The sequence below is a fragment of the Mchenga conophoros genome, linkage group LG5, assembly GCF_057382185.1.
Source record: "Mchenga conophoros isolate Kocher_MC1m ecotype Shallow Benthic linkage group LG5, M_conophoros_male_GT1.1, whole genome shotgun sequence".
Taxonomy (NCBI): domain Eukaryota; kingdom Metazoa; phylum Chordata; class Actinopteri; order Cichliformes; family Cichlidae; genus Mchenga; species Mchenga conophoros.
The window spans coordinates 21792948-21806902 of record NC_140530.1 but is presented as its reverse complement, the minus strand read 5'-3'; the positions used below and the strand labels follow the sequence as shown (position 1 = coordinate 21806902).

The 13955-nt window shown below is 41.0% G+C and overlaps 1 protein-coding gene across 1 annotated transcript; it reads left to right on the top strand.

Moving 5' to 3' along the window:
- Window positions 1-2464: 2464 nt before the first annotated feature.
- LOC146574499 (myosin heavy chain, fast skeletal muscle-like) lies at window positions 2465-13955 on the top strand. The gene is made up of 41 exons (XM_085274205.1): window positions 2465-2500; window positions 2703-2754; window positions 3198-3410; window positions 3788-3931; window positions 4019-4175; window positions 4380-4407; window positions 4491-4602; window positions 4688-4780; window positions 4865-4928; window positions 5016-5114; window positions 5244-5347; window positions 5450-5588; window positions 5681-5799; window positions 5897-6046; window positions 6171-6341; window positions 6453-6759; window positions 6854-6927; window positions 7004-7091; window positions 7194-7311; window positions 7426-7549; window positions 7645-7781; window positions 7883-8138; window positions 8224-8466; window positions 8553-8729; window positions 8813-8958; window positions 9051-9141; window positions 9218-9607; window positions 9708-9834; window positions 10134-10252; window positions 10339-10535; window positions 10613-10796; window positions 10875-11040; window positions 11156-11280; window positions 11538-11846; window positions 11941-12144; window positions 12233-12358; window positions 12472-12642; window positions 12738-12842; window positions 12933-13028; window positions 13142-13273; window positions 13801-13955. Exons 3-41 carry the CDS (start codon window positions 3210-3212, stop codon window positions 13819-13821), a joined length of 5814 nt encoding a protein of 1937 aa, XP_085130331.1. The 5' UTR covers window positions 2465-2500; window positions 2703-2754; window positions 3198-3209; the 3' UTR covers window positions 13822-13955.

Below are 13955 nucleotides of genomic sequence, written 5' to 3'. Positions count from 1 at the left end.
GCTTAGATTATTGTAAAGCTCTGTTTTCTTGTCCAACTAAAGCATTTATTAACTGACTCCAAACCAAAAAGCTGCTGTTAAGGCTTCTAACTCACGCTTATACCGAAGTCTTCACATATCTCCCCGTTTTTAAAGCTTCTCCTTGGCTTCCCTGGTTCCTTTTATGGCCTTACAGGCTAAGGCCCCGCAGCTACATTATTGAACCGCTCCGCCCCTATTCTCCAGGCCCTCTTGTGATTCTGTATGCTGAAAGCTACGGGTGATTGCACTTTCAAACCTTAGCTGTACAATTATAGAACAGCTTAGCGATCTCTCTTCATACCCGTCACTCTGTGGTATTCTTGTAAATGTGGCTTGAAACCTTTCAGAGAGGCGCAGTGTTTGTGTTCTTGTGTTATTTTACTCGATTCATGTGTGACCACCATGTCTTTAACATGTGATGTTTTTTTAAAGCACTTTGTGGCTGTTCTAAGTCTAGAAAAGTGTTAGAAAATCAAACTTTACTCACTTACTACCTACAACAAATGACACAGGCTGCTGTCATTTTAGTGGTTTGACATCACATTTATTTCCAAAGAACAGTTTCATACACTCACACAAAAAAACACTCATAGAAATGTAAAAAAAAGCCATAGAAATAGAAAGAAGGGAGAATAAATAAAAGTGAAGTGAGCTATTTGTACAGAAATAGTAGGACACCCCCCCCAATCACCTATGACCTGTGCCTTGCTGCAGTATTGCCAACCCAGCAAATCTGGAGCGCCTAAAATTTCAGTCCAAAGACATTGCTGAAATTCTTTGGGATCATGTGCCATTCGTCTCATTAATCTCATTAGTCTAAAAATACAGCCGTCATGTCTTTGTCTTCATTGAAACGATCAATAGTTGATAAAGTAAAATTATAATCTTTTCCCAAATGAATGAAGTTGTCCTCCGCTCTTCAAAATAAGAGAATATAATGAAAAACATGAAACATGTGATAAAGCTTTCATAGCACACAATAATAAAGTTGTGAGCAGATATAATTACCTTTTTATTTGTCAGCATATCTAAACGTTCTTTTCACATTTATTATCCGTCCACAAGCATGAAACAGTAGCTGAATTTCTTGATAAATGTTTATATAGTTAATTAAAATCATATATATGTGTCTAAGTACACAGTATCTGTCATAACCCATTTGTTCAATATTAAATACTGCTTATGAACACTATATGTGGGGCGTTAAAGTGTAATTTCATCACATTAACTGAGTTCCTTCACCAAGATATTCACCCTTGGCTTGTTATAATGGGATAATGAGATACTCTGGCCAGCATGCAGAGAGTATTAGTGAACTTTTCAAGGCATGAAACTGCTCGCAGAGGTTTGTTTTGAAGGTAAATTCTGATTATAGCGCATGACATATTCCGTGATTGGCATTTGTATTGATCAAACTTCAAAGCAACATTTGTTCGACATGTGTTTACCAGATACATTCAGCATTTCTGGGACAGAGGAAATTAAAGTGCTATAAATATGAACATTGTTCTGCTTTCTGTTGTCCATTCTCGCTACCGAGCAAATTTAATTAAGTGTGAGATTTCATAAAACCCCAGACCCCAGTGCATGTTTCTGCTATCGTGAGGTATCATCATTTTCACAAGTTCTTAGATTAGCAGCTGTTAGGCCCAATTGTGCTCCTTTGTCACAGGAAAGACTTGCAAGGCTTCTGCAACAGAATCCCAGGGACACATGAGAGCTTCTCCACGGCTAAACTCAGATCCTCTGCAGTGCCAGGGTGCATTAAAGAGATTATTGTAAAGACCAACACAATGTCTGAACTTCAGTAACCGATCACCAGAACAATATTTAGGCAAAGTTCAAAAATGTTGCATTGCCAGTGTCTTCATCTATTTATACACTTTTTAAGGCTTCCTGTTTGACAGCGGTGCTTTGTGTGTCATCTTTACTGCAGCAGTGAAATACTTTACAACAGGACAATGGTGTTCTGTGCTCTCTGTCACATACATCAGTGCCTTAGGATCTTTTGATTCCTATTTTGAATATATAAATTATACCGAGTAGTATTTTAATTAATGACAATAGAAAGCAAAGCCACACTTATCTAATGACACCAGTGAGGTTAATATATTTACTTTTATTTAGACTTTTACTATATTTATAATTACATAATTATATTTACATATGTAAGTACAATTATAAATACTATAATGTGTCATTCACTCTTGATATTATTTCCTGATTAAAATTGTTGTCATTGCCTGAAACATGCCTCTGTAAACAAGTCATTCAGAATATGTGACAACTAAAAAGTGAAAGAGCCTGTTGATCAGTGACGAACGACGACAGGGGACAGAGAGGAGGCAAAAATACTCAAGGAAATAGCACAAAACAACCTGACCAAATAAAGGAGGCCATTTCTGCTGAGTGAACACTGATCTCCCTATATAAGAAGGAAGGCTGGACACCCACAAGGACTGCCAAACCTCCAGTCAAGGTGAGTGACTTACAGTCTTTTATTAGCAGGAGGAGAGCCAGCAGCTTAATGAACAATGCAGGGCATGATCATTTACTGCCAGAGACAGGACCGCTGTGCTAATGCCAGGACTTTACTGCAGACCGAGTGCCTTTTTATTTATTTTATTAGTTTAATTACACTTATTCATTTGAACAATTTATCTTTTCTTTTTCTTCATCAGAACCCTCACAGGACCATCAACAGCTGTTTTTTTTCTGAAGGGAGGGGAAAAGGTAATTGCTTTCCATGTTTATCAAAAGACACTTTTAATTAATAGCATTGTTTATATGCTGTAAATGAGACTTTGATGCTTGAATATCCAGCTGTTCGTTTAGCATTTTGTGAGATGGCTTACAAATCAATTAACAGAGTTCACGTTGAGGCTTCTCACTTTATTAACATGTTTGAATCATTGAATAAAGATGAGAAATTGTTAGTTTTGTTCAGTGCCTAGTGCCTTTTACCTCTTAATATTTTAATATTTTGGAGCAGATATAGGCAGTCGTGGGTTACACACAGATTGGAGTGTTTGTTACAAAGTATTTTAAACACAGTCCAGCTGTCACTTCATTTGACATCCACAACAGCTTCAGGATTCTTTATCCTCGTGCAGTACTGTCTTGCCATCATGAGCGAGAAGAAATAATGACTGTTGTCTTGTTTTACTTACTTGCAGTAAAGAGTCATCATGGGAGACGCAGACATGGAGTGTTTTGGCGCGGCGGCCATGTACCTCCGCAAGCCAGAAAGAGAGCGCATTGAAGCCCAGAACGCTCCATTTGATGCTAAAACAGCATACTTTGTGACTGAGCCCAAAGAAATGTACCTCAAGGGGAAACTTGTTAAGAGAGAGGGCGGCAAAGCCACCGTGGACACTCTGTGCGGGAAGGTGAGAGTGCCTTGACTCTGCAAAACCTTTTTTATTATTATTGTAGTGTAAATGATATAGAGCCGAGCTGCATGAGCCAGACTACTTGATTGAGTGGGTGAGTTCAAATATCTGAGTGCAACAGCTGCACTGATGCTAGTGTGGTCTCAGGAATGAAGGCCTCAGGATTGTATTCATGTTAGAAAAAAATAACTAAGCAGCACAGCTTCATTTTCAGCTAAAATAAAACAGAATAGCAGGAAATGAATTATGTGCACGTGTTGTTTTTCTGACCTCTAAGGGAATAGATAAACTGATTGTCTTTGCTTGTTTAATAAGTTTGGACCACTTGCCCACTGATATCTGTGCCACTAATTTTTTTTTTGTCTGTGCGTTAGACTATCACCGTGAAAGAAGATGAAGTCTTCCCCATGAACCCTCCAAAGTTCGATAAGATTGAGGACATGGCCATGATGACCCACCTCAGTGAGCCTACTGTGCTGTATAACCTCAAAGAGCGCTATGCAGCATGGATGATCTACGTGAGTTGATCAGAACTCCATAGCTGATACTCGTGCTCATGACAAAAGGAAGATATGCATCATAAATGATCCTCTCTGACTCCACAGACCTACTCTGGGCTGTTCTGCGTCACTGTGAACCCCTACAAGTGGCTCCCAGTGTATGATTCAGGGGTTGTGGCAGGATACAGGGGCAAGAAGAGAATTGAGGCTCCACCCCACATCTTCTCCATCTCTGATAACGCCTATCAGTTCATGCTCCAAGGTATGAAGCATGTGTCGCAGCACTTTGCATGTGATACCAGGCTCATATAACAAGAGAGGAACAATTTATAAGTTTTGAACTTACCTTGTGGAGTAGTAGTAAAGATAAAATAACTTACATATACACATTAAGCTCTAATAGTGGGTCACCGCATTACTGTTAATATAAATGATGGCCAATATCTTTGTTACTGTTTCTCCACAGACCGTGAGAATCAGTCCATCCTTATCACGTAAGTTTCTTTTTTAGAATTCAGCAAATGATTACCCAGTGCAAGGGGGTTTTCTTGCTAATGAGGTGTTTTTGTGACTACAGTGGAGAATCTGGTGCAGGAAAGACTGTCAACACTAAGCGTGTCATCCAGTACTTTGCGACAATCGCAGTGGCTGGAGGAAAGAAAACCGAGCAAGTCCCTGGAAAAATGCAGGTAAGTCATGCAATGTGTTTTAAATTATGTATATGAAAATAAAGAAATACACAAAATGCAAACATGTGTCATTTTAAACTTTCAGGGGTCCCTTGAGGATCAAATCATTGCAGCGAATCCACTGCTGGAGGCTTATGGTAATGCCAAAACAGTGAGGAATGACAACTCATCCCGTTTTGTAAGTGTCTATTAATTAAGCCTTTCTAAATAAAATATAATTAAAAAAAATCATCATACTAATCCAGTCTTTTCTTTTTAAAAGGGTAAATTCATCAGAATCCATTTTGGCACAACTGGGAAATTGGCCTCAGCTGACATTGAAACATGTGAGGCTACAAATGATCAAGCACATCCTTCGTCTCTGTCCTGTTAGCCTATGGACTTTCTTATCCTCATCCTGATTTGTTTTACAGATCTGCTGGAGAAGTCTCGCGTGACGTTCCAGCTCTCTGCTGAGAGGAGCTACCATATCTTCTATCAGCTCACAACAGGCCACAAACCTGAGCTCATCGGTTAGAGAATAATAATGAAAATATCTCAGTTTTTCCATAGCTTGTAAACAACAATATATAACATATATGTGTTGTTTCTCTGTATTGTATAGCGTATTATATTGACATGTATTTTTTTGTTTTCTTTAGAGGCTCTCCTGATCACCACAAACCCATACGACTATCCCATGATCAGTCAGGGTGAAATCACTGTCAAGAGTATCAATGACGTTGAAGAATTCATCGCTACTGATGTAAGAAAATGGTTAAATATAGGTTACTATAAAAAAAACAATTAGGACTGTATTAAATGAAAGAGCTTTGTGTGAATGACTTATTTATTTTAATATACCTAGACTGCCATTGACATCCTGGGCTTCACCGCAGAGGAGAAAATTAGCATGTATAAACTGACCGGAGCTGCGATGCAACACGGAAACATGAAGTTCAAGCAGAAGCAGCGAGAAGAGCAGGCTGAGCCAGATGGCACTGAGGGTATGTTGGACCTTAAAAAATTTTTTTTTTAGTATGAAACAAACTAAAAACACTATTGCTAATTGTCCTACTGCCTTTCTCTCTACTCTCAGTCGCGGATAAAATCGCCTACCTTATGGGCCTGAACTCATCTGACTTGCTTAAGGCACTGTGCTACCCAAGAGTCAAAGTTGGAAACGAGTTTGTGACTAAGGGTCAGACTGTCCCGCAGGTGAAATATCCTAATCCATCCCGTTTTTACCACTTTAACAGTTTATTTGTGTGACATTCTCTCATGCTTTGTCTTTGTTGTCGATCTGTAAAATCAGGTCAACAACGCCGTCTCGGCGCTCTGCAAGTCCGTTTATGAGAAAATGTTCTTGTGGATGGTCGTCAGAATCAACGAGATGTTGGACACAAAGCAGCCGAGACAGTTCTTCATCGGTGTGCTCGACATTGCTGGATTCGAAATCTTTGATGTAAGTCAGCCGGAAATAGCACCGTTTTATACCTTTGTTATTGAAACATTTCTTGCAAGAAGCTTTGCTTTGGACAGATTTTAATGATGAGTTTAATATAATAAGGATTTTTTTCCCTTTTCAGTTCAACAGCCTGGAACAGCTGTGCATCAACTTCACCAATGAAAAACTGCAACAGTTTTTCAACCATCACATGTTTGTCCTGGAGCAAGAAGAGTACAAGAAAGAGGGCATTGAATGGGAGTTCATTGACTTTGGCATGGACTTGGCTGCCTGCATTGAGCTTATTGAGAAGGTGAAGACACTTTGTGTTTTTTTTACCACATGAACTCTGTACTGTGTGTTGATAAAAACAGAAATCAGTCTGAAGCCTTGAAATAATTTGCTTCATGTTTCATCCTGGCAGCCAATGGGCATCTTCTCCATCCTTGAAGAGGAGTGCATTGTCCCCAAGGCAACAGACATGACCTTCAAGAGCAAACTCTATGACCAGCATGTTGGCAAAAGTGCCCCCTTCCAGAAACCAAAGCCTGCCAAAGGCAAAGCTGAGGCCCACTTCTCCCTGGTGCACTATGCTGGTACTGTTGACTACAATGTTAATGGCTGGCTGGAGAAGAACAAAGACCCCCTGAACGACTCTGTGGTACAGCTCTACCAGAAGTCTTCAACAAAGCTGTTGGCTTTCCTGTATGCGTCTCATGCCGGTTCCGAAGGTATCAATTGTAATTTCTCCACAGTTTTTTAGATATTAAAAATGCATTGCCATTTCTTGCTTTAATCATTTCACTGTAACTGTCCCACTGACAGCTGAGGGCGGTGGTGGCAAGAAAGGTGGCAAAAAGAAGGGTGGCTCCTTCCAGACGGTGTCTGCATTGTTCAGGGTAAGATGTGGAAGAATCACTTACTAGAGATACTTGTCATTTATTTTGTTAACTCAATGCTGTTTTAATGCTTCAGGAGAATCTGGGCAAGCTGATGACCAACCTGAGGAGCACTCATCCTCACTTTGTGCGCTGCTTGATTCCCAATGAGTCAAAGACGCCAGGTACATGGCTGAAAGAAATCAAACCTGTGATGTGCTTTCACTGTTTCACATTTTCATTCTGTCACTCTTGTCAAAATGTGTTTATTTAATGACATATTACAGGCCTCATGGAGAACTTCCTGGTCATCCACCAGCTGAGGTGTAACGGTGTGCTGGAGGGGATCAGGATCTGCAGGAAAGGGTTCCCCAGCAGAATCCTCTACGGTGACTTCAAGCAGAGGTAACACTGCTAGCATCTTCACTGACAATGAAACGTTTTTTTTTTATTATTATTACTTTTATTATTATCTTAAAGCCACTGCATCTGACTTGGTGATTGAACTCTTTACTTTAGATACAAGGTATTGAATGCTAGCATCATTCCTGAGGGACAGTTCATTGACAACAAGAAGGCCTCAGAGAAACTTCTGGGATCCATCAACGTGGACCACTCTCAGTACAAGTTTGGTCACACCAAGGTAGAGAAAGAAAAATCTCTCTGGAAAATGCTGTTAATGCTGAAATGTGGAGAATAGTTAACAAATTAAAAATAATTTGTATTAATAACTTTCAGGTGTTCTTCAAAGCCGGTCTGCTGGGAACTCTGGAGGAGATGAGAGACGAGAAGCTGGCTGAGCTGGTCACAATGACTCAGGCTCTCTGCAGAGGTTTCCTCATGAGGCGTGAGTTTGTCAAGATGATGGAGAGGAGGTAAGCTGTCTGTTGCTGACGCTGTAACAGACGTTTGTGAAACCTGCAATTTAATTTGTAAAACAAACATTTTATAACTCGTCCTTTTTTTCTTTTATCAGAGATGCTATTTTCACCATCCAGTACAACGTCCGTTCATTCATGAATGTCAAAACCTGGCCGTGGATGAAGCTGTACTTCAAGATTAAGCCTCTGCTGAAGAGTGCAGAGACGGAGAAAGAGATGGCTGCAATGAAAGAGACCTTTGAAAAGACCAAAGAGGATCTGGCAAAGGCTCTGGCTAAGAAGAAAGAACTGGAGGAAAAGATGGTTTCTCTGCTGCAGGAGAAGAATGACTTACTGTTACAAGTGCAGTCTGTGAGTTCAGTCGCTACCTTGCATGCACAGTGTCTACTGATTATCAAAGAATTAATTTGATTAACAAACTTGTGTTGCCTTTTAGGAAGGTGAAAACCTTGCTGATGCAGAGGAAAGGTGTGAGGGGCTCATTAAAGCAAAAATCCAGCTTGAGGCCAAACTCAAAGAGACAGCTGAGAGACTGGAGGATGAGGAGGAAATGAACGCTGAGCTGACTGCAAAGAAGAGGAAGCTGGAGGACGAGTGCTCTGAGCTGAAGAAGGATATTGATGACTTGGAGCTGACCCTGGCCAAAGTGGAAAAGGAGAAACATGCCACTGAGAACAAGGTCATACTCCCTCTTTTAACAATGTATTGTTTTGTTAAGTGTTGCGAAAATCATTTGTAAGTTTATATTCATGTCAACTTCTTTAGGTCAAAAACCTCACAGAGGAACTGGCTGCTCAAGATGAGTCCATTGCCAAGCTGAGCAAAGAAAAGAAAGCCCTCCAAGAGGCCCATCAGCAGGTCCTCGATGACCTGCAGGCAGAGGAAGACAAAGTTAACAGTCTGACGAAGGCCAAGACCAAGCTGGAGCAGCAAGTGGACGATGTGAGTATTTTTAAAACTCATCTGAAAACCAACAGTCCACTAATACACTTTCTAAATCCATGAAATATCTCTGTCTTTGGTAGCTTGAAGGTTCCCTGGAGCAAGAAAAGAAGCTTCGCATGGACCTTGAGCGGGCTAAAAGAAAGCTTGAAGGTGACCTTAAACTGGCCCAAGAAACCATCATGGATCTGGAGAACGATAAGCAGCAATCTGATGAGAAAATAAAGAAGTAAGAAAAATAATTCATATATATTTATCTGCACTAAAATATTCTCTGATAAATACAACTGTAATATGCCATTATCATTTTTTCCCCTTTAGGAAGGACTTTGAGATTAGCCAGCTCCTGAGTAAGATCGAGGATGAGCAATCTCTGGGACTGCAGTTACAGAAGAAGATAAAGGAACTTCAGGTATAATTAGAAGTATTTACTATAGCAAAAAATCTTCAAATATGTTCAACTTAGCTTAAACTCTTTTGTGTTTTAGGCTCGTATTGAGGAGCTCGAGGAGGAGATTGAGGCTGAACGTGCTGCTCGGGCCAAGGTGGAGAAGCAGAGGTCTGATCTCTCCAGAGAGCTGGAGGAGATCAGTGAGAGACTCGAGGAAGCTGGCGGAGCAACTGCAGCTCAGATTGAGATGAACAAGAAGCGCGAGGCCGAGTTTCAGAAGCTGCGGCGTGATCTCGAAGAGGCCACCCTGCAGCACGAAGCCACCGCCGCAGCTCTCCGCAAGAAGCAGGCTGACAGCGTGGCCGAGCTAGGAGAGCAGATTGATAACCTGCAGAGAGTCAAACAGAAGCTGGAGAAAGAGAAAAGCGAGTACAAGATGGAGATTGATGACCTTGCAAGCAACATGGAGGGTATTGCCAAAGCCAAGGTAATCAGAGCGCTAAACTTGCAAAAGTGGAAAATAAACTGTAATTTTATTATCTATGTATGTATTTATTTATTTGCTAATACATGATTTATTTCATCAGGCAAACCTTGAGAAGATGTGCAGGACATTGGAAGATCAGCTAAATGAGCTCAAGTCAAAGAACGATGAAAATGTTCGTCAGCTGAATGATATCGGTGCACAAAAAGCACGACTTCAGACTGAAAATGGTACGAAACTCACTTCATATGAAAAACATGTTGTGATAGTGGTACTGAGGCAAAATGCAACCAGCAGCGAGATCTGTAACAATGGAAATTCACATACATTTTTACAAGTTAAAAATGTAGTGATGTGGATATTTCTAACCTCATTAGGAATGCTATTCACAAGTTTAGGGTTCATTAAGGTTTTTAATGTCGTTCTTCTTCAGTTGCAACAGCGGAAAATTTATGGTGCATCAGTGTATGCTTATTTCCTGCTCTTGTTGCTGTTGAGTGCTGCTAATAACTAAAAAATCGTTGCTTAGGTGAATATTCACGGCAGATCGAGGAGAAAGAAGCTCTTGTGTCTCAGCTGACCAGAGGCAAACTGGCCTACACTCAGCAAATTGAGGAGCTTAAGAGGCACATAGAGGAGGAAGTCAAGGTAACAGAATTTGAAAACTGTGTGAGAAGAAAAGGCGAAAAAATGTTTTCTGTCAAATATTTATCTGGTTTTTGTTCGGATTATAGGCCAAGAACGCCCTGGCTCATGCTGTCCAGTCAGCTCGGCATGACTGCGACCTCCTCAGGGAGCAGTATGAGGAGGAGCAGGAGGCCAAAGCTGAGCTGCAGCGTTCAATGTCCAAGGCAAACAGCGAGGTGGCTCAGTGGAGGACCAAATATGAAACTGATGCTATTCAGCGCACTGAGGAGCTGGAGGAGGCAAAGTAAGTCTCCAACCTTATATTTTTTCTCGTGTCGTGATTAATATACAGCAAGTCTGAAAATTGAATGTTCTTAACAGGAAAAAGCTCGCCCAGCGTCTCCAGGATGCTGAGGAGTCCATCGAAGCTATGAATGCAAAATGTGCCTCTCTGGAAAAGACCAAACAGAGACTGCAGGGTGAAGTGGAGGACCTGATGATCGACGTGGAGAGAGCTAATGCTCTGGCTGCTAACCTTGACAAGAAGCAGAGAAACTTTGACAAGGTACGGTATTTTTGTTTGTATATAAATATGATGAGAGTTTAAAAGAAAGAGAAACTAAATAGTTTGCTGTATCTTCAGGTTCTTGCAGAGTGGAAACAGAAGTATGAGGAAAGCCAGGCAGAGCTGGAGGGATCTCAGAAGGAGGCTCGTTCTCTCAGCACTGAACTGTTCAAGATGAAAAACTCCTACGAGGAAGCTCTTGATCACCTGGAGACCCTGAAGAGGGAGAACAAGAACCTGCAACGTAAGACCATTAATCCAGTTTTCACCAAGCACTCTGTCAATAAAATACACTTGAGACGAATTTTGAATGTTTAAATCGACCAGTATGCTCATGTACTGAAAATCTGCTTGAACAGAGGAGATATCAGACCTGAGTGAACAACTTGGCGAGACCGGTAAAACCATCCATGAGCTTGAGAAGGGAAAGAAGACAGTGGAAAGTGAGAAGTCAGAAATCCAGACAGCTTTGGAAGAGGCCGAGGTAAAACTGAATCTACGATTCCTGAGCTGAGTTTGGCTTCTGTGCAAAAGAAGTGCATGTTCTGCTCAAACAATTTGAAGCATATCTGTGTGAGATTTATCCTTGAAAAGTATTCGATGCACTATGTCTGAGCTATCTTTTCTTCTTTATTCACCAGTTTGTACACTCAGTACAAACTGTACAAACATTCAGTTTGTATATTTATACTAAAGGAAACGTTGTGTGCTGTAGTTAATATGGTTCACTCTTTTTCAAAGGCTACTCTGGAGCACGAGGAATCCAAGATCCTTCGCATTCAGCTTGAGCTGACCCAAGTCAAGAGTGAAGTTGACAGGAAGGTTGCAGAGAAGGACGAGGAGATTGAACAGATCAAGAGGAACAGCCAGAGAGTGATCGAGTCCATGCAAACTACTCTGGATGCTGAGGTCAGGAGCAGGAATGATGCCCTGAGAATCAAGAAGAAGATGGAGGGAGACCTGAATGAGATGGAGATTCAGCTGAGTCATGCCAACCGCCAGGCAGCTGAATCCCAGAAACAGCTGAGAAATGTGCAGGGACAGCTGAAGGTGGGTCCACTGAAGGATTTGCCCGAACTTTCTAAAATTATCTGAAAAGTAGCTTAAAGTGGGTACTGTTACCTCTTAATGTCGCACATTTCAGGATGCCCAGCTCCATCTTGATGAAGCCATTAGAAGCCAGGAAGACATGAAGGAGCAGGTTGCAATGGTGGAGCGCAGAAACAACCTGATGCAGGCTGAGATCGAGGAGCTGAGAGCTGCACTGGAGCAAACAGAGAGAGGCCGCAAGATTGCTGAACAGGAGCTGGTTGATGCCAGCGAGCGTGTGGGACTGCTGCACTCTCAGGTTAGTTACGATTCAAAAACTTCATATTTTTATAATTTGAAGGGTGAAAGTCCAAATCTGTGATTCATTATCCTGTATTTCCTTTCAGAACACCAGCCTTATCAACACCAAGAAGAAGCTGGAGGCTGATTTCATTCAGATCCAAGGTGAAGTGGAAGATTCTGTCCAGGAGGCCAGAAATGCTGAAGAAAAGGCCAAGAAGGCCATCACTGATGTGAGCCACCCTGATGAATGTCTATAGTGCAGTAGCATTACTCTACCAACTATATTAGTTGGTACAACAATACAAATGACAGTTACAACAATACATATGATATGAAATTTCAGGCTGCCATGATGGCAGAAGAGCTGAAGAAGGAGCAGGACACCAGTGCTCATTTGGAGAGGATGAAGAAGAACCTGGAGGTGACAGTGAAGGACCTGCAGCACCGCCTTGATGAAGCTGAGAACCTGGCCATGAAAGGCGGCAAGAAGCAGCTCCAGAAACTGGAGGCTAGGGTAAAGACCATTTTTCACCAGCATGACCTCAACTGTTTTTTTCACAGTATTTATTTTTGAACTCCCATCATTGTCATACATTGTTCATATTTTAGGTACGTGAGCTTGAATCTGAAGTTGAATCTGAGCAAAGACGAGGAGCTGAAGCTGTCAAAGGTGTTCGCAAGTATGAGAGAAGAGTGAAAGAGCTTACCTATCAGGTAGGAAGGTGTTTTATTTGATTTTGTTGATGCTGGTATCCCGGGAAAGTCCATATGATTACATTTGCTGTGACTTTATGTAAACTGCAGACAGAGGAGGACAAGAAGAATATTGCCAGGCTTCAAGATCTGGTGGATAAGCTGCAGCTGAAAGTGAAGGCCTACAAGAGACAGGCTGAGGAGGCTGTAAGTTAAAATGTTTCACAGTATTAAATACTTTGCTGTTTATGAGTCAGTCATTTATTCTCTGCAGCTTCAGTCTTTATGACAGTTAACTCCATTGTTTTATCTCATTGTAGGAGGAGCAAGCCAATACTCACATTTCAAGGCTGAGGAAGGTTCAGCACGAGCTGGAGGAAGCTCAGGAGCGCGCTGACATCGCTGAGTCCCAGGTCAACAAGCTGAGGGCTAAGAGTCGTGAAATTGGAAAAGTAAGTAATACGTAAAATTCATGCATTCATAATTGATTTTTCCCTAATTATGAAATTTCAAACTTCTCAGGTGAAATTATTAGTCAAGTTATTTTTGCTTAATTTCTGACACACACACACAGACAATTGTGTACATAAACAAACACTCTCTAAACACTCAGTTTCAGAGATTGTGTTTTGCTTTAAAATCTTCATGATGTCAAAGAAAGCAGGTATACCTAAGCTGTCACTGTAAACTTCACCCATCAAATCTTCTAAATGTGAGGGGCAGCCAATCAGAAGAAAGCCAGCTTAAAGGCAGGGGGAAAGGAGCTAAAATGGTTATGTTTCAGACAAATAATAAACTGTGTATAAGATAAATGGGTATTATCTTAAATAATGAACAACTAAAACACAGTACTGGAAATGATCAAAAAAGGTCTCTTTAAAGACAGAATATTTTCTCTGTCTTCACAGGGACAAAGTCTTCCTTCCACAGTTTGAGTGAACTTATCGTGTGTGTGTGTGTGTTTTTCTGTCTGTTTCAGGGAAAGGAAGCTGAAGAATAAGCTGCAACTTCTATGAGAGACTCAAATGAGAATCATAAAATATGATTTTTCGTTGAAATGCTCTCATTAAATGTTGTTGACTTGGCGAGTCTGCTGTCTTTAAACGTTCCACAATAAAAACAAAATCCTTCAAA

What these genes read in the sequence shown, in the direction of transcription:
- LOC146574499 (XM_085274205.1), top strand. Translation starts at nt 3,210, where the DNA reads ATGGGAGACGCAGACATGGAGTGTTTTGGCGCGGCGGCCATGTACCTC. An exon ending in AAGAATTCATCGCTACTGAT is followed by an intron (nt 5,348 to 5,449) that starts GTAAGAAAATGG and finishes TAATATACCTAG; the next exon opens with ACTGCCATTGACATCCTGGG. An exon ending in AGAGACAGGCTGAGGAGGCT is followed by an intron (nt 13,029 to 13,141) that starts GTAAGTTAAAAT and finishes ATCTCATTGTAG; the next exon opens with GAGGAGCAAGCCAATACTCA.